Here is a 22,799-nt window from a genome sequence, read left to right on the forward strand (position 1 = left end):
CTCATCTAGCTGGGCTATCTACAGAGACAGAGGGTGACCTCATCTAGCTGGGCTATCTACAGAGACAGAGGGCGACCTCATCTAGCTGGGCTATCTACAGAGAGGGTCAATACCTCATCTAGCTGGGCTATCTACAGAGAGGGTCAATACCTCATCTAGCTGGGCGATCTACAGAGACAGATACTGACCTCATCTAGCTGGGCTATCTACAGAGACAGATACTGACCTCATCTAGCTGGGCTATCTACAGAGACAGAGGGTGATTATTGTGGTACCTGCAGCAGCAGCACCAGATGTGTGTTGACCAGGTCTTTGCTGTGCAGAGCACACGTCCCCAAACACACGACTGCCATGTTCCTCACCGCTGGCTGGGCGTTGGATATACTGGGCAGGATCTGGGAGGGAGGGAGGGAGGGAGGGAGGAGAGGGAAGGGGAGGGAGTAGGGAGGGGAGGGGGAGAGGGGATTAGGGAGGAGGGAGGGAGGGAGGAGAGGGAGTAGGGAGGGAGGGAGGGAGGAGGGAGTAGGGAAGGAGGGAGGGAGGGAGGGAGGAGGGAGGGAGGGAGGGGAGGGAGGGAGGGAGGGAGGGAGGGGGAGGGAGGGAGGGAGGGGAGAGGGAGTAGGGAGGGAGGAGAGGAAGGAGGGAGGGGGAGGGAGGAGGGAGAGGGAGGGAGGGAGGGAGGGGAGAGGGGAGTAGGGAGGGAGGGAGGAGGGAGGGAGGGAGGGAGGGAGGGAGGGAGAGGGAGGGAGTAGGGAGGGAGGGAGGGGAGAGGAGTAGGGAGGAGGGAGCGAGGGAGGGAGGGAGGGAGGGAGAGGGAGGGGAGGAGAGAGGGGGGGAGGGAGGAGGAAGGGGGAGGGAGGGAGGGAGGGAGTAGGGGGGGAGGGAGGGAGGGAGGGAGGGAGGGAGGGAGGGAGGGAGGGAGGGGGGGAGGGAGGGGGAGGGAGAAAGTTAACTTATTTGGGCAGGAATTTGTCGTTAGATTAGACAGTATAGTACCAGAGAGGAGAGCTGACATGATGGATCCTATACGTTAGATTAGACAGTATAGTACCAGAGAGGAGAGCTGACATGATGGATCCTATACGTTAGATTAGACAGTATAGTACCAGAGAGGAGAGCTGACATGGTGGATCCTATACGTTAGATTAGACAGTATAGTACCAGAGAGGAGAGGAGAGCTGACATGATGGATCCTATACGTTAGATTAGACAGTATAGTACCAGAGGAGAGCTGACATGGTGGATCCTATACGTTAGATTAGACAGTATAGTACCAGGAGAGGAGAGCTGACATGATGGATCCTATCGTTAGATTAGACAGTATAGTACCAGAGAGGAGAGCTGACATGATGGATCCTATACGTTAGATTAGACAGTATAGTACCAGAGAGGAGAGCTGACATGGTGGATCCTATACGTTAGATTAGACAGTATAGTACCAGAGAGGAGAGGAGAGCTGACATGATGGATCCTATACGTTAGATTAGACAGTATAGTACCAGAGAGGAGAGCTGACATGATGGATCCTATACGTTAGATTAGACAGTATAGTACCAGAGAGGAGAGGAGAGCTGACATGATGGATCCTATACGTTAGATTAGACAGTATAGTACCAGAGGAGAGCTGACATGATGGATCCTATACGTTAGATTAGACAGTATAGTACCAGAGAGGAGAGGAGAGCTGACATGATGGATCCTATACGTTAGATTAGACAGTATAGTACCAGAGAGGAGAGCTGACATGATGGATCCTATACGTTAGATTAGACAGTATAGTACCAGAGAGGAGAGGAGAGCTGACATGATGGATCCTATACGTTAGATTAGACAGTATAGTACCAGAGAGGAGAGCTGACATGATGGATCCTATACGTTAGATTAGACAGTATAGTACCAGAGAGGAGAGGAGAGCTGACATGATGGATCCTATACGTTAGATTAGACAGTATAGTACCAGAGAGGAGAGGAGAGCTGACATGGTCGGACCGATCCTCGTCTTGATGTTCATCTGTTTCAACAGCTCAACACACATGGTCAGACAGCGCAGGAGGGTCTCTGGGTCCGTCTGACAGAGAGAACACAGCATTTATTCACGGAGACAATAACGTGTCTGGACCTTCTCCATGTCTCTGTCTCCTTGTCGTCCTGCTGTGTGTGTGATTCCGTGGTGTGTGTGATTCCGTGGTGTGTGTGTGTGTGTGATTCCGTGGTGTGTGTGTGTGTGATTCCGTGGTGTGTGTGTGATTCCGTGGTGTGTGTGTGTGTGTGTGTGATTCCGTGGTGTGTGTGTGTGTCTGTACCTTCTCCATGCGTGTCTCTGTCTCCTTGTCGTCCTGCGGTGTGGTGTGTGTGTGTGTGATTCCGTGGTGTGTGTGTGTGTGTGTGTTTCTGTGGTGTGTGTGTGTGTGTGTGTGTGTGTATCTTCTCCATGCGTGTCTCTGTCTCCTTGTCGTCCTGCGGTGTGGTGTGTGTGTGTGTGATTCCGTGGTGTGTGTGTGTGTGTGTGTGTTTCTGTGGTGTGTGTGTGTGTGTGTGTCTGTACCTTCTCCATGCGTGTCTCTGTCTCCTTGTCCTCCTGCGGTGTGTGTGTCTGTCTCCTTGTCGTCCTGCGGTGTGGTGTGTGTGTGTGTGTGTGTGTGTGTCTGTACCTTCTCCATGCGTGTCTGTCTCCTTGTCCTCCTGCGGTGTGGTGTGTGTGTGTGTGTGTGTGTTTCTGTGGTGTGTGTGTGTGTGTCTGTACCTTCTCCATGCGTGTCTCTGTCTCCTTGTCGTCCTGCGGTGTGTGTGTCTGTCTCCTTGTCCTCCTGCGGTGTGGTGTGTGTGTGTGTGTGTGTGATTCCGTGGTGTGTGTGTGTGTGTCTGTACCTTCTCCATGCGTGTCTCTGTCTCCTTGTCCTCCTGCGGTGTGGTGTGTGTGTCTGTACCTTCTCCATGCGTGTCTCTGTCTCCTTGTCCTCCTGCGGTGTCTCCTCCTGCAGGATGTTGTTCCTCAGGTTCTCCAGGTCAGTTATAGAGTCCTTCAGCTCCGCTGCTCTGTTGAACTCCTGGTTACTGATACACTCCTCTAAGGCCTGTTTAGCTTCTAGGATACCAACTTTCACCTCCGCTAGCTGGAAGGAGAGAGAGAGACAGAGAGGAGAGAGAGAGAGAGACAGAGAGAGAGAGAGTGGAGAGAGAGAAAGAGAAACAGAGAGAGAGAGAGTGGAGAGAGAGAAAGAGAAAGAGAGAGACAGAGAGAGAGAGAGAGAGAAAGAGAAACAGAGAGGAGAGAGAGAGAGAGAGAGAGAGAGAGAGAGACAGAGACAGAGACAGAGAGAGAGAGAGAGAGAGAGAAAGAGAAACAGAGAGGAGAAAGAGAAACAGAGAGAGAGAGAAAGAGAGAGTGGAGAGAGAGAGAGAGAGAGAGAGAGACATTTACATTTACATTTAAGACAGAGAGAGTGAGAGAGAGAGAGAGAGAGACAGAGAGAGACAGAGAGAGTGGAGAGAGAGAGAGAGAGAGACAGAGAGAGTGGAGAGAGAGAGAGAGAGAGAGAGAGAGAGAAGAGAGACAGAGAGAGAGAGAGACAGAGAGGAGAGAGAGAAGAGAGAGAGAGAGAGAAAGAGAAACAGAGAGAGAGAGAGAGGAGAGAGAGAAACAGAGAGAGAGAGAGAGAGAGAGACAGGGAGAGAGAGAGAAACAGAGAGAGAGAGAGGAGAGAGAGAAACAGAGAGAGAGAGAGAGAGAGAGACAGAGAGAGAGAGAGAGACAGAGAGAAGAGAGGAGAGAGAGAAGAGAGAGAGAGAGACAGAGAGAGGGAGGTTACAGACCGTAAAGAGCTTCTGGACATCGGAACAGCGACCACTGACCTCCATTTGGAGTTGAGACCTGGTAGAATACCTCATGATAAGCTATAGAACACATTATTTACCAGGAGAGTTTATACCTGCCCCCCGGAGGTAGAATACCTCATGATAAGCTATAGACCACATTACTTACTAAGAGAGTTTATACCTGCTCTCCGGAGGTAGAATACCTCATGATAAGCTGTAGACCACATTATTTACCAGGAGAGTTTCTACCTGCCCTCCGGAGGTAGAATACCTCATGATAAGCTATAGACCACATTATTTACCAGGAGAGTTTAGACCTATATTTTTCCTAGCGGTCCATTTCCGACCACAAACCGATGCATAGAAACTGCACTCAGCGAGCTGCACAGAGACAAGCAGAGGAAATGCTCCTAGTGGCTGGTGACTTTAACGTAGGAAAACGGAAATCCATTTTACCCAGTTTCTACCAGCACTGAAAAAAACGGGTTGCTTCATCAGTATTTAATTTAACAATTATTTATGAGAAATGTATCGAAGGTCCAGACCGATCACTCGGTCCGGGGCCGAGGTTCCGCCAATTGTGTACCTCCTGTCCAGGGTTTCTGGGATAATGGTGTTGAGGTCAGTCATGAACAGCCTTTCAAAGCATTTCATGACTACAGACGTGTGTGCTATGGGTCGGTAGTCATTTAGGCAGACTACTTTAGAGTTCTTGGGCACAGGGACTACGGTGGTCTGCTTAAAACATGTCGGCATTACAGACTCGGATAGGGAAGACACTTGTCTCTTACACAGTTGGTCAGCTCGTCCTGGAAATCAGTCTGGCCCCGCGGCCTTGTGAATGTTGAGGGAGAGCTTTGTATGTGATGGGGATGGTCTGGTTAATATAGCACTGTACCAGGGGATGGTCTGGTTAATATAGCACTGTACCAGGGGATGGTCTGGTTAATATAACACTGTACCAGGGGATGGTCTGGTTAATATAACACTGTACCAGGGGTTGTTCTGGTTAATATAGCACTGTACCAGGGGATGGTCTGGTTAATATAACACTGTACCAGGGGTTGTTCTGGTTAATATAGCACTGTACCAGGGGATGGTCTGGTTAATATAGCACTGTACCAGGGGATGGTCTGGTTAATATAGCACTGTACCAGGGGATGGTCTGGTTAATATAACACTGTACCAGGGGATGGTCTGGTTAATATAACACTGTACCAGGGGTTGTTCTGGTTAATATAGCACTGTACCAGGGGATGGTCTGGTTAATATAACACTGTACCAGGGGTTGTTCTGGTTAATATAGCACTGTACCAGGGGATGGTCTGGTTAATATAACACTGTACCAGGGGATGGTCTGGTTAATATAACACTGTACCAGGGGATGGTCTGGTTAATATAGCACTGTACCAGGGGATGGTCTGGTTAATATAGCACTGTACCAGGGGATGGTCTGGTTAATATAGCACTGTACCAGGGGATGGTCTGGTTAATATAGCACTGTACCAGGGGATGGTCTGGTTAATATAGCACTGTGCCAGGGGATGGTCTGGTTAATATAGCACTGTACCAGGGGATGGTCTGGTTAATATAGCACTGTACCAGGGGATGGTCTGGTTAATATAACACTGTACCAGGGGATGGTCTGGTTAATATAGCACTGTACCAGGGGATGGTCTGGTTAATATAGCACTGTACCAGGGGATGGTCTGGTTAATATAACACTGTACCAGGGGATGGTCTGGTTAATATAGCACTGTACCAGGGGATGGTCTGGTTAATATAACAGGGGATGGTCTGGTTAATATAACACTGTACCAGGGGATGGTCTGGTTAATATAGCACTGTACCAGGGGATGGTCTGGTTAATATAACAGGGGATGGTCTGGTTAATATAACACTGTACCAGGGGATGGTCTGGTTAATATAGCACTGTACCAGGGGATGGTCTGGTTAATATAACAGGGGATGGTCTGGTTAATATAGTACTGTACCAGGGGATGGTCTGGTTAATATAACAGGGGATGGTCTGGTTAATATAGCACTGTGCCAGGGGATGGTCTGGTTAATATAACACTGTACCAGGGGATGGTCTGGTTAATATAGCACTGTGTCAGGGGATGGTCTGGTTAATATAACACTGTACCAGGGGATGGTCTGGTTAATATAGCAGGGGATGGTCTGGTTAATATAACACTGTACCAGGGGATGGTCTGGTTAATATAACAGGGGATGGTCTGGTTAATATAACACTGTACCAGGGGATGGTCTGGTTAATATAACACTGTACCAGGGGATGGTCTGGTTAATATAACACTGTACCAGGGGATGGTCTGGTTAATATAGCACTGTACCAGGGGATGGTCTGGTTAATATAACACTGTACCAGGGGATGGTCTGGTTAATATAGCACTGTACCAGGGGATGGTCTGGTTAATATAGCACTGTACCAGGGGATGGTCTGGTTAATATAGCACTGTACCAGGGGATGGTCTGGTTAATATAACAGGGGATGGTCTGGTTAATATAGCACTGTACCAGGGGATGGTCTGGTTAATATAGCACTGTACCAGGGGATGGTCTGGTTAATATAACACTGTACCAGGGGATGGTCTGGTTAATATAACACTGTACCAGGGGATGGTCTGGTTAATATAGCACTGTACCAGGGGATGGTCTGGTAGCTTTGTATGCGTCTCTGTGTGTGGAGTAAAGATGGTCCAGAGTGTTTGTCACATTTAACTCTCTGATAGAAATTTTGTTTAAAAAAAACGGAGTTAAAGTTTCCTTGCATTAAAGTCCCCGGGCTACGAGGAGCACCAACCTCTGGGTGAGCCTTTTCTTGTTTTAGCTCATTGAATGCCGTCTTAGTGCCTTGTGGATGTATTCCTGCTGTTTCTATTGTTGTGTTGTTGGTTAGGGGCCCGAAAGTCAGCATGTTACTCTACATCTGTTGGTTACCAAGCACCTGACTAATAACATCTGATTACCAAGCACCTGACTAATAACATCTGATTACCAAGCACCTGACTAATAACACCTGATTACCAAACACCTGACTAATAACACCTGACTAATAACATCTGTTGGTTACCAAGCACCTGACTAATAACATCTGGTTACCAAGCACCTGACTAATAACATCTGGTTACCAAGCACCTGACTAATAACACCTGATTACCAAACACCTGACTAATAACATCTGATTACCAAGCACCTGACTAATAACACCTGACTAATAACATCTGATTACCAAGCACCTGACTAATAACATCTGTTGGTTACCAAACACCTGACTAATAACATCTGGTTACCAAGCACCTGACTAATAACATCTGATTACCAAGCACCTGACTAATAACACCTGATTACCAAGCACCTGACTAATAACACCTGACTAATAACATCTGATTACCAAGCACCTGACTAATAACATCTGATTACCAAGCACCTGACTAATAACATCTGATTACCAAACACCTGACTAATAACATCTGATTACCAAACACCTGACTAATAACATCTGATTACCAAACACCTGACTAATAACACCTGACTAATAACATCTGATTACCAAGCACCTGACTAATAACACCTGACTAATAACATCTGATTACCAAACACCTGACTAATAACACCTGACTAATAACATCTGATTACCAAACACCTGACTAATAACATCTGATTACCAAACACCTGACTAATAACACCTGACTAATAACATCTGATTACCAAGCACCTGACTAATAACACCTGACTAATAACACCTGACTAATAACATCTGATTACCAAGCACCTGACTAATAACATCTGATTACCAAGCACCTGACTAATAACATCTGATTACCAAACACCTGACTAATAACATCTGATTACCAAACACCTGACTAATAACACCTGGCTAATAACATCTGACTAATAACATCTGACTAATAACATCTGACTAATAACATCTGACTAATAACATCTGACTAATAACATCTGACTAATAACATCTGACTAATAACATCTGACTAATAACATCTGACTAATAACACCTGGCTAATAACATCTGATTACCAAGCACCTGACTAATAACACCTGACTAATAACATCTGGTTACCAAACACCTGACTAATAACATCTGATTACCAAACACCTGACTAATAACATCTGATTACCAAACACCTGACTAATAACATCTGACTAATAACATCTGACTAATAACATCTGACTAATAACATCTGACTAATAACATCTGACTAATAACATCTGACTAATAACATCTGACTAATAACATCTGACTAATAACATCTGACTAATAACATCTGACTAATAACATCTGACTAATAACATCTGACTAATAACATCTGACTACCAAGCACCTGACTAATAACATCTGATTACCAAGCACCTGACTAATAACATCTGATTACCAAACACCTGACTAATAACATCTGATTACCAAGCACCTGACTAATAACACCTGACTAATAACATCTGATTACCAAGCACCTGACTAATAACACCTGACTAATAACATCTGATTACCAAGCACCTGACTAATAACATCTGACTAATAACATCTGACTAATAACACCTGGCTAATAACATCTGATTACCAAGCACCTGACTAATAACACCTGACTAATAACATCTGATTACCAAGCACCTGACTAATAACACCTGATTACCAAACACCTGACTAATAACACCTGACTAATAACATCTGATTACCAAGCACCTGACTAATAACACCTGATTACCAAGCACCTGACTAATAACACCTGACTAATAACACCTGACTAATAACACCTGACTAATAACATCTGATTACCAAGCACCTGACTAATAACATCTGATTACCAAGCACCTGACTAATAACACCTGACTAATAACACCTGACTAATAACACCTGACTAATAACACCTGATTACCAAGCACCTGACTAATAACACCTGACTAATAACACCTGACTAATAACACCTGACTAATAACACCTGACTAATAACATCTGATTACCAAGCACCTGACTAATAACATCTGATTACCAAGCACCTGACTAATAACATCTGATGACCAAGCACCTGACTAATAACATCTGATTACCAAGCACCTGACTAATAACATCTGACTAATAACATCTGATTACCAAGCACCTGACTAATAACACCTGACTAATAACATCTGGTTACCAAACACCTGACTAATAACATCTGGTTACCAAGCACCTGACTAATAACATCTGATTACCAAACACCTGACTAATAACATCTGATTACCAAGCACCTGACTAATAACATCTGATTACCAAACACCTGACTAATAACATCTGATTACCAAACACCTGACTAATAACACCTGATTACCAAGCACCTGACTAATAACACCTGGCTAATAACATCTGACTAATAACATCTGACTAATAACATCTGACTAATAACATCTGACTAATAACATCTGACTAATAACATCTGACTAATAACATCTGACTAATAACATCTGACTAATAACATCTGACTAATAACACCTGGCTAATAACATCTGATTACCAAGCACCTGACTAATAACACCTGACTAATAACATCTGGTTACCAAACACCTGACTAATAACATCTGATTACCAAACACCTGACTAATAACATCTGATTACCAAACACCTGACTAATAACACCTGACTAATAACATCTGACTAATAACACCTGACTAATAACACCTGGCTAATAACATCTGACTAATAACATCTGACTAATAACATCTGACTAATAACATCTGACTAATAACATCTGACTAATAACATCTGACTAATAACATCTGACTAATAACATCTGACTAATAACATCTGACTAATAACATCTGACTAATAACACCTGGCTAATAACATCTGATTACCAAGCACCTGACTAATAACACCTGACTAATAACATCTGGTTACCAAACACCTGACTAATAACATCTGATTACCAAACACCTGACTAATAACATCTGATTACCAAACACCTGACTAATAACACCTGACTAATAACATCTGACTAATAACATCTGACTAATAACATCTGACTAATAACATCTGACTAATAACATCTGACTAATAACATCTGACTAATAACATCTGACTAATAACATCTGACTAATAACATCTGACTAATAACATCTGACTAATAACATCTGACTAATAACATCTGACTACCAAGCACCTGACTAATAACATCTGATTACCAAGCACCTGACTAATAACATCTGATTACCAAACACCTGACTAATAACATCTGATTACCAAGCACCTGACTAATAACACCTGACTAATAACATCTGATTACCAAGCACCTGACTAATAACACCTGACTAATAACATCTGATTACCAAGCACCTGACTAATAACACCTGACTAATAACATCTGATTACCAAGCACCTGACTAATAACACCTGATTACCAAACACCTGACTAATAACACCTGACTAATAACATCTGATTACCAAGCACCTGACTAATAACACCTGATTACCAAGCACCTGACTAATAACACCTGACTAATAACACCTGACTAATAACACCTGACTAATAACATCTGATTACCAAGCACCTGACTAATAACATCTGATTACCAAGCACCTGACTAATAACACCTGACTAATAACACCTGACTAATAACACCTGACTAATAACACCTGATTACCAAGCACCTGACTAATAACACCTGACTAATAACACCTGACTAATAACACCTGACTAATAACACCTGACTAATAACATCTGATTACCAAGCACCTGACTAATAACATCTGATTACCAAGCACCTGACTAATAACATCTGATGACCAAGCACCTGACTAATAACATCTGATTACCAAGCACCTGACTAATAACATCTGACTAATAACATCTGATTACCAAGCACCTGACTAATAACACCTGACTAATAACATCTGGTTACCAAACACCTGACTAATAACATCTGGTTACCAAGCACCTGACTAATAACATCTGATTACCAAACACCTGACTAATAACATCTGATTACCAAGCACCTGACTAATAACACCTGACTAATAACATCTGATTACCAAGCACCTGACTAATAACATCTGATTACCAAGCACCTGACTAATAACATCTGATTACCAAGCACCTGACTAATAACATCTGATTACCAAGCACCTGACTAATAACACCTGACTAATAACATCTGATTACCAAGCACCTGACTAATAACATCTGATTACCAAGCACCTGACTAATAACATCTGATTACCAAGCACCTGACTAATAACATCTGATTACCAAGCACCTGACTAATAACATCTGATTACCAAGCACCTGACTAATAACACCTGACTAATAACATCTGGTTACCAAACACCTGACTAATAACATCTGATTTGGATTAGACTCTAGGATACAAACCTTCACCTCAGCTAACTGGAAGGAGAGAGGAGAGGATAGAGAGGTAAAGGAGAGAGAGGGAAGAGGAGAGAGAGAGGGAGAGGATGGAGAGAGGAGAGGAGGGAAGAGGAGAGAGAGGATGGAGAGAGGAGAGGAGGGAAGAGGAGAGAGAGGGAGAGGATGGAGAGAGGAGAGGAGGGAAGAGGAGAGAGGATGGAGAGAGGAGAGGAGGTAAGAGGAGAGAGAGGGAGAGGATGGAGAGAGGAGAGGAGGGAAGAGGAGAGAGAGGATGGAGAGAGGAGAGGAGGGAAGAGGAGAGAGAGGGAGAGTATGGAAAGAGGGAAGGAGGATTAGATAGAGAAGAGGTAAAGGAGAGAGAGGGAAGAGGAGAGAGAGGGAGATGATGGAGAGAGGAGAGGAGGGAAGAGGAGAGAGAGGGAGAGGATGGAGAGAGGAGAGGAGGGAAGAGGAGAGAGAGGGAGAGTATGGAGAGAGGAGAGGAGGGAAGAGGAGAGAGAGGGAGAGGATGGAAAGAGAGAAGAGGAGAGGAGGGAAGAGGAGAGAGAGAGAAGAGGAGAAGAGAGAAGAGGAGAGGATGGAAAGAAAGAAGAGGAGAGAGGAAAGAGGAGAGAGAGGATGGAGAGAGGAGAGGAGGGAAGAGGAGAGAGAGGGAGAGGATGGAGAGAGGAGAGGAGGGAAGAGGAGAGGAGGGAAGAGGAGAGAGGATGGAAAGAGAGAAGAGGAGAGAGAGGGAGAGGATGGAAAGAGAGAAGAGGAGAGAGAGGAAAGAGAGAGAGAGGGAAGAGAGAGAGAGAAGAGGAGAGAGAGGAAAGAGAGAGAGAGGGAAGAGAGAGAGGGAAGAGGTAAAGGAGAGAGAGAAGAGGAGAGAGAGGGAAAGGATGGAAAGAGAGAAGAAAGAGAGAGGAGAGAGGAAAGAGGAGAGAGAGGGGGAAGAGGAGAGAGGAAAGAGGTAAAGGGAGAGAGAAGAGGAGAGAGAGGTAGAGGATGGAAAGAGGGAAGAGGAGAGAGTGAGGGAAGAAAGAGGAAGAGGAGAGAGGGAGAGGTAAAGGAGAGAGAGAGGGAAGAGGAGAGAGAGGGATGGAGAGAGAGAAGAGAGAGAGGTAGAGGAGGGATGGAGGATTAGATAGAGAATAAAGGAGAGATACAGCAGAGCGAATACCTTAACTTGTTTCCTGCGGTTCTCGTTCTCATCCAGCGGCTGTCTGACGACGATGGGCTCACGCACCTCCGAGATCACCTCCGCCACCTGGTGCGCACACACAGGTTAAAACTTTCACTACACCTTTATCTACTGTGTGTGTGTGTGTGTGTGTGTGTGTGTAACCTACGGTCTGAATGCGTCTGTGGTCGTCAGGTATCAGGGTCAGTAGTTTCTCTGTCAGCAGAGAGACCAGAGAGGGAGGAGTCTGAGGTAGGACCAGCATCTCCTGTAACACAGCCACCACACGCTTCCTACACGCACACACACACACACACACACAGAGAGTTACATGAACACTTTCTGTAGCACCATATACAAGGAGAAAGATAAACCTGATTAACTTCCTGCCCGACTAGACGCACTGTCGTTGAATCAACCAATGGTTGTGTACCACGTTATCGACTGAGATCAGATTACGACATCATCTGATGTGATAAATATCTATCCAGGCATCTGTTATGTAGTCAAGCACGAACTCAACCACTGATGGCTACATTACCTCCCCCACCCATCCTCTACTCCTCCACCTCTCTCACCCACCCCCTCCTCTCACCCATCACCTCCTCCTCCTCATCACCCACCACCTCCTCATCACCCACCCCTCCCCCATCCCCCACCCATCCTCTACTCCTCCACCTCTCTCACCCCCCCCCTCCTCATCACCCACCACCTCATCACCCACCCCTCCCCCCATCACCCACCCATCCCCTCCCCATCACCCACCCATCCCTCCCCCATCACCCCTCCCCTCCTCCCATCCCCCTCTTCTCACCTTCCTCCCTCTTCATTGGTATCCAGACAGCCGGTGAGGTGGATGAGTTGTTGAGAGATGAACTCTTTAGTCATCACCAGCTCCAGCTGAGCAAAGTCTCCTTTCTGCTCTTCAGACAACACCGGGACACACTTCACATACCTGGTATTACACATTAATAAGTTACCATACCTGGTATTATAACAGTTACCATACCTGGTATTATAACAGTTACCATACCTGGTATTATAACAGTTACCATACCTGGTATTATAACAGTTACCATACCTGGTATTAACCAGTAATAACACTTCATATACCTGGTATTACACATTAGTTATAAGACTTCATATACCTGGTATTACACAGTACCAGTTATAACACTTCATATACCTGGTATTACACATTAGTTATAACACTTCATATACCTGGTATTACACATTAGTTATAACACTTCATATACCTGGTATTACACATTAGTTATAACGCTTCATATACCTGGTATTACACATTAGTTATAACACTTCATATACCTGGTATTACACAGTACCAGTTATAACACTTCATATACCTGGTATTACACATTAGTTATAACACTTCATATACCTGGTATTACACATTAGTTATAACACTTCATATACCTGGTATTACACATTAGTTATAACACTTCATATACCTGGTATTACACATTAGTTATAACACTTCATATACCTGGTATTACACATTAGTTATAACACTTCATATACCTGGTATTACACATTAGTTATAACACTTCATATACCTGGTATTACACAGTACCAGTTATAACACTTCATATACCTGGTATTACACATTAGTTATAACACTTCATATACCTGGTATTACACATTAGTTATAACACTTCATATACCTGGTATTACACATTAGTTATAACACTTCATATACCTGGTATTACACATTAGTTATACCACTTCATATACCTGGTATTACACATTAGTTATAACACTTCATATACCTGGTATTACACATTAGTTATAACACTTCATATACCTGGTATTACACATTAGTTATAACACTTCATATACCTGGTATTACACAGTACTAGTTATAACACTTCATATACCTGGTATTACACAGTTATAACACTTCATATACCTGGTATTACACATTAGTTATAACACTTCATATACCTGGTATTACACATTAGTTATAACGCTTCATATACCTGGTATTACACATTAGTTATAACACTTCATATACCTGGTATTACACAGTACCAGTTATAACACTTCATATACCTGGTATTACACATTAGTTATAACACTTCATATACCTGGTATTACACATTAGTTATAACACTTCATATACCTGGTATTACACATTAGTTATAACACTTCATATACCTGGTATTACACAGTTATAACACTTCATATACCTGGTATTACACATTAGTTATAACACTTCATATACCTGGTATTACACAGTACTAGTTATAACACTTCATATACCTGGTATTACACAGTTATAACACTTCATATACCTGGTATTACACAGTACTAGTTATAACACTTCATATACCTGGTATTACACAGTTATAACACTTCATATACCTGGTATTACACATTAGTTATAACACTTCATATACCTGGTATTACACATTAGTTATAACACTTCATATACCTGGTATCACACATTAGTTATAACACTTCATATACCTGGTATTACACAGTTAAAACACTTCATATACCTGGTATCACACATTAGTTATAACACTTCATATACCTGGTATTACACATTAGTTATAACACTTCATATACCTGGTATTACACAGTACTAGTTATAAGACTTCATATACCTGGTATTACACATTAGTTATAACACTTCATATACCTGGTATTACACATTAGTTATAACACTTCATATACCTGGTATTACACAGTAATAACACTTCATATACCTGGTATTACACATTAGTTATAACACTTCATATACCTGGTATTACATTAGTTATAACACTTCATATACCTGGTATTACACATTAGTTATAACACTTCATATACCTGGTATTACACATTAGTTATAACACTTCATATACCTGGTATTACACATTAGTTATAACACTTCATATACCTGGTATTACACAGTAATAACACTTCATATACCTGGTATTACACATTAGTTATAACACTTCATATACCTGGTATTACACATTAGTTATAACACTTCATATACCTGGTATTACACATTAGTTATACCACTTCATATACCTGGTATTACACATTAGTTATAACACTTCATATACCTGGTATTAACCAGTAATAACACTTCATATACCTGGTATTACACATTAGTTATAAGACTTCATATACCTGGTATTACACAGTACCAGTTATAACACTTCATATACCTGGTATTACACATTAGTTATAACACTTCATATACCTGGTATTACACATTAGTTATAACACTTCATATACCTGGTATTACACATTAGTTATAACGCTTCATATACCTGGTATTACACATTAGTTATAACACTTCATATACCTGGTATTACACAGTACCAGTTATAACACTTCATATACCTGGTATTACACATTAGTTATAACACTTCATATACCTGGTATTACACATTAGTTATAACACTTCATATACCTGGTATTACACATTAGTTATAACACTTCATATACCTGGTATTACACAGTTATAACACTTCATATACCTGGTATTACACATTAGTTATAACACTTCATATACCTGGTATTACACATTAGTTATAACACTTCATATACCTGGTATTACACATTAGTTATAACACTTCATATACCTGGTATTACACATTAGTTATAACACTTCATATACCTGGTATTACACAGTTATAACACTTCATATACCTGGTATTACACAGTTATAACACTTCATATACCTGGTATTACACAGTACTAGTTATAACACTTCATATACCTGGTATTACACAGTTATAACACTTCATATACCTGGTATTACACATTAGTTATAACACTTCATATACCTGGTATTACACATTAGTTATAACACTTCATATACCTGGTATTACACATTAGTTATAACACTTCATATACCTGGTATTACACAGTTATAACACTTCATATACCTGGTATTACACATTAGTTATAACACTTCATATACCTGGTATTACACAGTACTAGTTATAACACTTCATATACCTGGTATTACACATTAGTTATACCACTTCATATACCTGGTATTACACATTAGTTATAACACTTCATATACCTGGTATTACACATTAGTTATAACACTTCATATACCTGGTATTACACATTAGTTATAACACTTCATATACCTGGTATTACACAGTACTAGTTATAACACTTCATATACCTGGTATTACACAGTTATAACACTTCATATACCTGGTATTACACATTAGTTATAACACTTCATATACCTGGTATTACACATTAGTTATAACGCTTCATATACCTGGTATTACACATTAGTTATAACACTTCATATACCTGGTATTACACAGTACCAGTTATAACACTTCATATACCTGGTATTACACATTAGTTATAACACTTCATATACCTGGTATTACACATTAGTTATAACACTTCATATACCTGGTATTACACATTAGTTATAACACTTCATATACCTGGTATTACACAGTTATAACACTTCATATACCTGGTATTACACATTAGTTATAACACTTCATATACCTGGTATTACACAGTACTAGTTATAACACTTCATATACCTGGTATTACACAGTTATAACACTTCATATACCTGGTATTACACAGTACTAGTTATAACACTTCATATACCTGGTATTACACAGTTATAACACTTCATATACCTGGTATTACACATTAGTTATAACACTTCATATACCTGGTATTACACATTAGTTATAACACTTCATATACCTGGTATCACACATTAGTTATAACACTTCATATACCTGGTATTACACAGTTAAAACACTTCATATACCTGGTATCACACATTAGTTATAACACTTCATATACCTGGTATTACACATTAGTTATAACACTTCATATACCTGGTATTACACAGTACTAGTTATAAGACTTCATATACCTGGTATTACACATTAGTTATAACACTTCATATACCTGGTATTACACATTAGTTATAACACTTCATATACCTGGTATTACACAGTAATAACACTTCATATACCTGGTATTACACATTAGTTATAACACTTCATATACCTGGTATTACACATTAGTTATAACACTTCATATACCTGGTATTACACATTAGTTATAACACTTCATATACCTGGTATTACACATTAGTTATAACACTTCATATACCTGGTATTACACATTAGTTATAACACTTCATATACCTGGTATTACACAGTAATAACACTTCATATACCTGGTATTACACATTAGTTATAACACTTCATATACCTGGTATTACACATTAGTTATAACACTTCATATACCTGGTATTACACATTAGTTATAACACTTCATATACCTGGTATTACACAGTTATAACACTTCATATACCTGGTATTAACCAGTTATAACACTTCATATACCTGGTATTACACATTAGTTATAACACTTCATATACCTGGTATTACACAGTTATAACACTTCATATACCTGGTATTAACCAGTTATAACACTTCATATACCTGGTATTACACATTAGTTATAACACTTCATATACCTGGTATTACACATTAGTTATAACACTTCATATACCTGGTATTACACATTAGTTATAACACTTCATATACCTGGTATTACACATTAGTTATAACACTTCATATACCTGGTATTACACAGTACTAGTTATAACACTTCATATACCTGGTATTAACCAGTTATAACACTTCATATACCTGGTATTACACAGTAATAACACTTCATATACCTGGTATTACACAGTAATAACACTTCATATACCTGGTATTACACATTAGTTATAACACTTCATATACCTGGTATTACACATTAGTTATAACACTTCATATACCTGGTATTACACATTAGTTATAACACTTCATATACCTGGTATTACACATCAGTTATAACACTTCATATACCTGGTATTACACATCAGTTATAACACTTCATATACCTGGTATTACACATTAGTTATAACACTTCATATACCTGGTATCACACATTAGTTATAACACTTCATATACCTGGTATTACACAGTTAAAACACTTCATATACCTGGTATCACACATTAGTTATAACACTTCATATACCTGGTATTACACATTAGTTATAACACTTCATATACCTGGTATTACACAGTACTAGTTATAAGACTTCATATACCTGGTATTACACATTAGTTATAACACTTCATATACCTGGTATTACACATTAGTTATAACACTTCATATACCTGGTATTACACAGTAATAACACTTCATATACCTGGTATTACACATTAGTTATAACACTTCATATACCTGGTATTACACATTAGTTATAACACTTCATATACCTGGTATTACACATTAGTTATAACACTTCATATACCTGGTATTACACATTAGTTATAACACTTCATATACCTGGTATTACACATTAGTTATAACACTTCATATACCTGGTATTACACAGTAATAACACTTCATATACCTGGTATTACACATTAGTTATAACACTTCATATACCTGGTATTACACATTAGTTATAACACTTCCATACCTGGTATTACACATTAGTTATAACACTTCATATACCTGGTATTACACAGTTATAACACTTCATATACCTGGTATTAACCAGTTATAACACTTCATATACCTGGTATTACACATTAGTTATAACACTTCATATACCTGGTATTACACAGTTATAACACTTCATATACCTGGTATTAACCAGTTATAACACTTCATATACCTGGTATTACACATTAGTTATAACACTTCATATACCTGGTATTACACATTAGTTATAACACTTCATATACCTGGTATTTACATTAGTTATAACACTTCATATACCTGGTATTACACATTAGTTATAACACTTCATATACCTGGTATTACACAGTACTAGTTATAACACTTCATATACCTGGTATTAACCAGTTATAACACTTCATATACCTGGTATTACACAGTAATAACACTTCATATACCTGGTATTACACAGTAATAACACTTCATATACCTGGTATTACACATTAGTTATAACACTTCATATACCTGGTATTACACATTAGTTATAACACTTCATATACCTGGTATTACACATTAGTTATAACACTTCATATACCTGGTATTACACATCAGTTATAACACTTCATATACCTGGTATTACACATCAGTTATAACACTTCATATACCTGGTATTACACATCAGTTATAACACTTCATATACCTGGTATTACACATTAGTTATACCACTTCATATACCTGGTATTACACAGTACTAGTTATACCACTTCATATACCTGGTATTACACATTAGTTATAACACTTCATATACCTGGTATTACACATTACTAGTTAAAACACTTCATATACCTAGTATTACACATTAGTTATACCACTTCATATACCTGGTATTACACATTAGTTATAACACTTCATATACCTGGTATCACACATTAGTTATAACACTTCATATACCTGGTATTACACATTAGTTATAACACTTCATATACCTGGTATTACACATCAGTTATAACACTTCATATACCTGGTATTACACAGTACTAGTTAAAACACTTCATATACCTGGTATTACACATTAGTTATAACACTTCATATACCTGGTATTACACATTAGTTATACCACTTCATATACCTGGTATTACACATCAGTTATAACACTTCATATACCTGGTATTACACATCAGTTATACCACTTCATATACCTGGTATTACACATTAGTTATAACACTTCATATACCTGGTATTACACATTAGTTATAACACTTCATATACCTGGTATTACACATTAGTTATAACACTTCATATACCTGGTATTACACAGTACTAGTTAAAACACTTCATATACCTGGTATTACACATTAGTTATAACACTTCATATACCTGGTATTACACATTAGTTATACCACTTCATATACCTGGTATTACACATTAGTTATAACACTTCATATACCTGGTATTACACATTAGTTATAACACTTCATATACCTGGTATTACACATTAGTTATAACACTTCATATACCTGGTATTACACATTAGTTATACCACTTCATATACCTGGTATTACACATTAGTTATAACACTTCATATACCTGGTATTACACAGTACTAGTTAAAACACTTCATATACCTGGTATTACACATGAGTTATAACACTTCATATACCTGGTATTACACATTAGTTATACCACTTCATATACCTGGTATTACACATTAGTTATACCACTTCATATACCTGGTATTACACATTAGTTATAACACTTCATATACCTGGTATTACACAGTTATAACACTTCATATACCTGGTATTACACATTAGTTATAACACTTCATATACCTGGTATTACACAGTACTAGTTATAACACTTCATATACCTGGTATTACACATTAGTTATACCACTTCATATACCTGGTATTACACATTAGTTATAACACTTCATATACCTGGTATTACACATTAGTTATAACACTTCATATACCTGGTATTACACAGTTATAACACTTCATATACCTGGTATTACACAGTTATAACACTTCATATACCTGGTATTACACATCAGTTATAACACTTCATATACCTGGTATTACACATTAGTTATAACACTTCATATACCTGGTATTACACATTAGTTATAACACTTCATATACCTGGTATTACACAGTACTAGTTATAACACTTCATATACCTGGTATTACACAGTACTAGTTATAACACTTCATATACCTGGTATTACACATGAGTTATAACACTTCATATACCTGGTATTACACATTAGTTATAACACTTCATATACCTGGTATTACACATTAGTTATAACACTTCATATACCTGGTATTACACAGTACTAGTTAAAACACTTCATATACCTGGTATTACACATGAGTTATAACACTTCATATACCTGGTATTACACATTAGTTATAACACTTCATATACCTGGTATTACACATTAGTTATAACACTTCATATACCTGGTATTACACATCAGTTATAACACTTCATATACCTGGTATTACACAGTTAAAACACTTCATATACCTGGTATTACACATTAGTTATAACACTTCATATACCTGGTATTACACAGTACTAGTTATAACACTTCATATACCTGGTATTACACATTAGTTATACCACTTCATATACCTGGTATTACACATTAGTTATAACACTTCATATACCTGGTATTACACATCAGTTATAACACTTCATATACCTGGTATTACACATTAGTTATAACACTTCATATACCTGGTATTACACAGTACTAGTTATAACACTTCATATACCTGGTATCACACATTAGTTATAACACTTCATATACCTGGTATTACACATTAGTTATAACACTTCATATACCTGGTATTACACATTAGTTATAACACTTCATATACCTGGTATTACACAGTATTAGTTATAAGACTTCATATACCTGGTATTACACATCAGTTATAACACTTCATATACCTGGTATTACACATTAGTTATAACACTTCATATACCTGGTATTACACATTAATTATAACACTTCATATACCTGGTATTACACATTAGTTATAACACTTCATATACCTGGTATTACACATCAGTTATAACACTTCATATACCTGGTATTACACATTAGTTATAACACTTCATATACCTGGTATTACACATTAGTTATAACACTTCATATACCTGGTATTACACAGTACTAGTTAAAACACTTCATATACCTGGTATTACACATCAGTTATAACACTTCATATACCTGGTATTACACATTAGTTATAACACTTCATATACCTGGTATTACACATTAGTTATAACACTTCATATACCTGGTATTACACATTAGTTATAACACTTCATATACCTGGTATTACACATTAGTTATAACACTTCATATACCTGGTATTACACATTAGTTATAACACTTCATATACCTGGTATTACACATTAGTTATAACACTTCATATACCTGGTATTACACATTAGTTATAACACTTCATATACCTGGTATTACACATTAGTTATAACACTTCATATACCTGGTATTACATCAGTTATAACACTTCATATACCTGGTATTACACATTAGTTATAACACTTCATATACCTGGTATTACACATCAGTTATACCACTTCATATACCTGGTATTACACATTAGTTATAACACTTCATATACCTGGTATTACACATCAGTTATAACACTTCATATACCTGGTATTACACATTAGTTATAACACTTCATATACCTGGTATTACACATCAGTTATACCACTTCATATACCTGGTATTACACATTAGTTATAACACTTCATATACCTGGTATTACACATTAGTTATAACACTTCATATACCTGGTATTACACATCAGTTATAACACTTCATATACCTGGTATTACACATTAGTTATAACACTTCATATACCTGGTATTACACATCAGTTATAACACTTCATATACCTGGTATTACA

The 22,799-nt window shown here is 38.9% G+C and overlaps 1 protein-coding gene across 1 annotated transcript in view; it reads right to left on the reverse strand.

Annotated features, from left to right (window-relative positions):
- Positions 1-202: 202 nt before the first annotated feature.
- LOC135567349 (condensin complex subunit 3-like) overlaps positions 203-22,799 on the reverse strand; it is a gene marked incomplete at its 5' end in the record, with an annotated part of 47,933 nt that continues 25,336 nt past the window's right edge. The window contains 7 exons of the mRNA XM_065014778.1: positions 203-244; positions 276-395; positions 1,958-2,068; positions 2,928-3,113; positions 12,361-12,447; positions 12,530-12,653; positions 13,175-13,315. Of these exons, the coding sequence (XP_064870850.1) occupies positions 203-244; positions 276-395; positions 1,958-2,068; positions 2,928-3,113; positions 12,361-12,447; positions 12,530-12,653; positions 13,175-13,315 (811 nt within the window). The remainder of the gene's footprint in view (positions 245-275; positions 396-1,957; positions 2,069-2,927; positions 3,114-12,360; positions 12,448-12,529; positions 12,654-13,174; positions 13,316-22,799) is intronic.

This window comes from Oncorhynchus nerka, unplaced genomic scaffold, assembly GCF_034236695.1.
Source record: "Oncorhynchus nerka isolate Pitt River unplaced genomic scaffold, Oner_Uvic_2.0 unplaced_scaffold_2120, whole genome shotgun sequence".
In the NCBI taxonomy this organism is placed as follows: Eukaryota; Metazoa; Chordata; class Actinopteri; order Salmoniformes; family Salmonidae; genus Oncorhynchus; species Oncorhynchus nerka.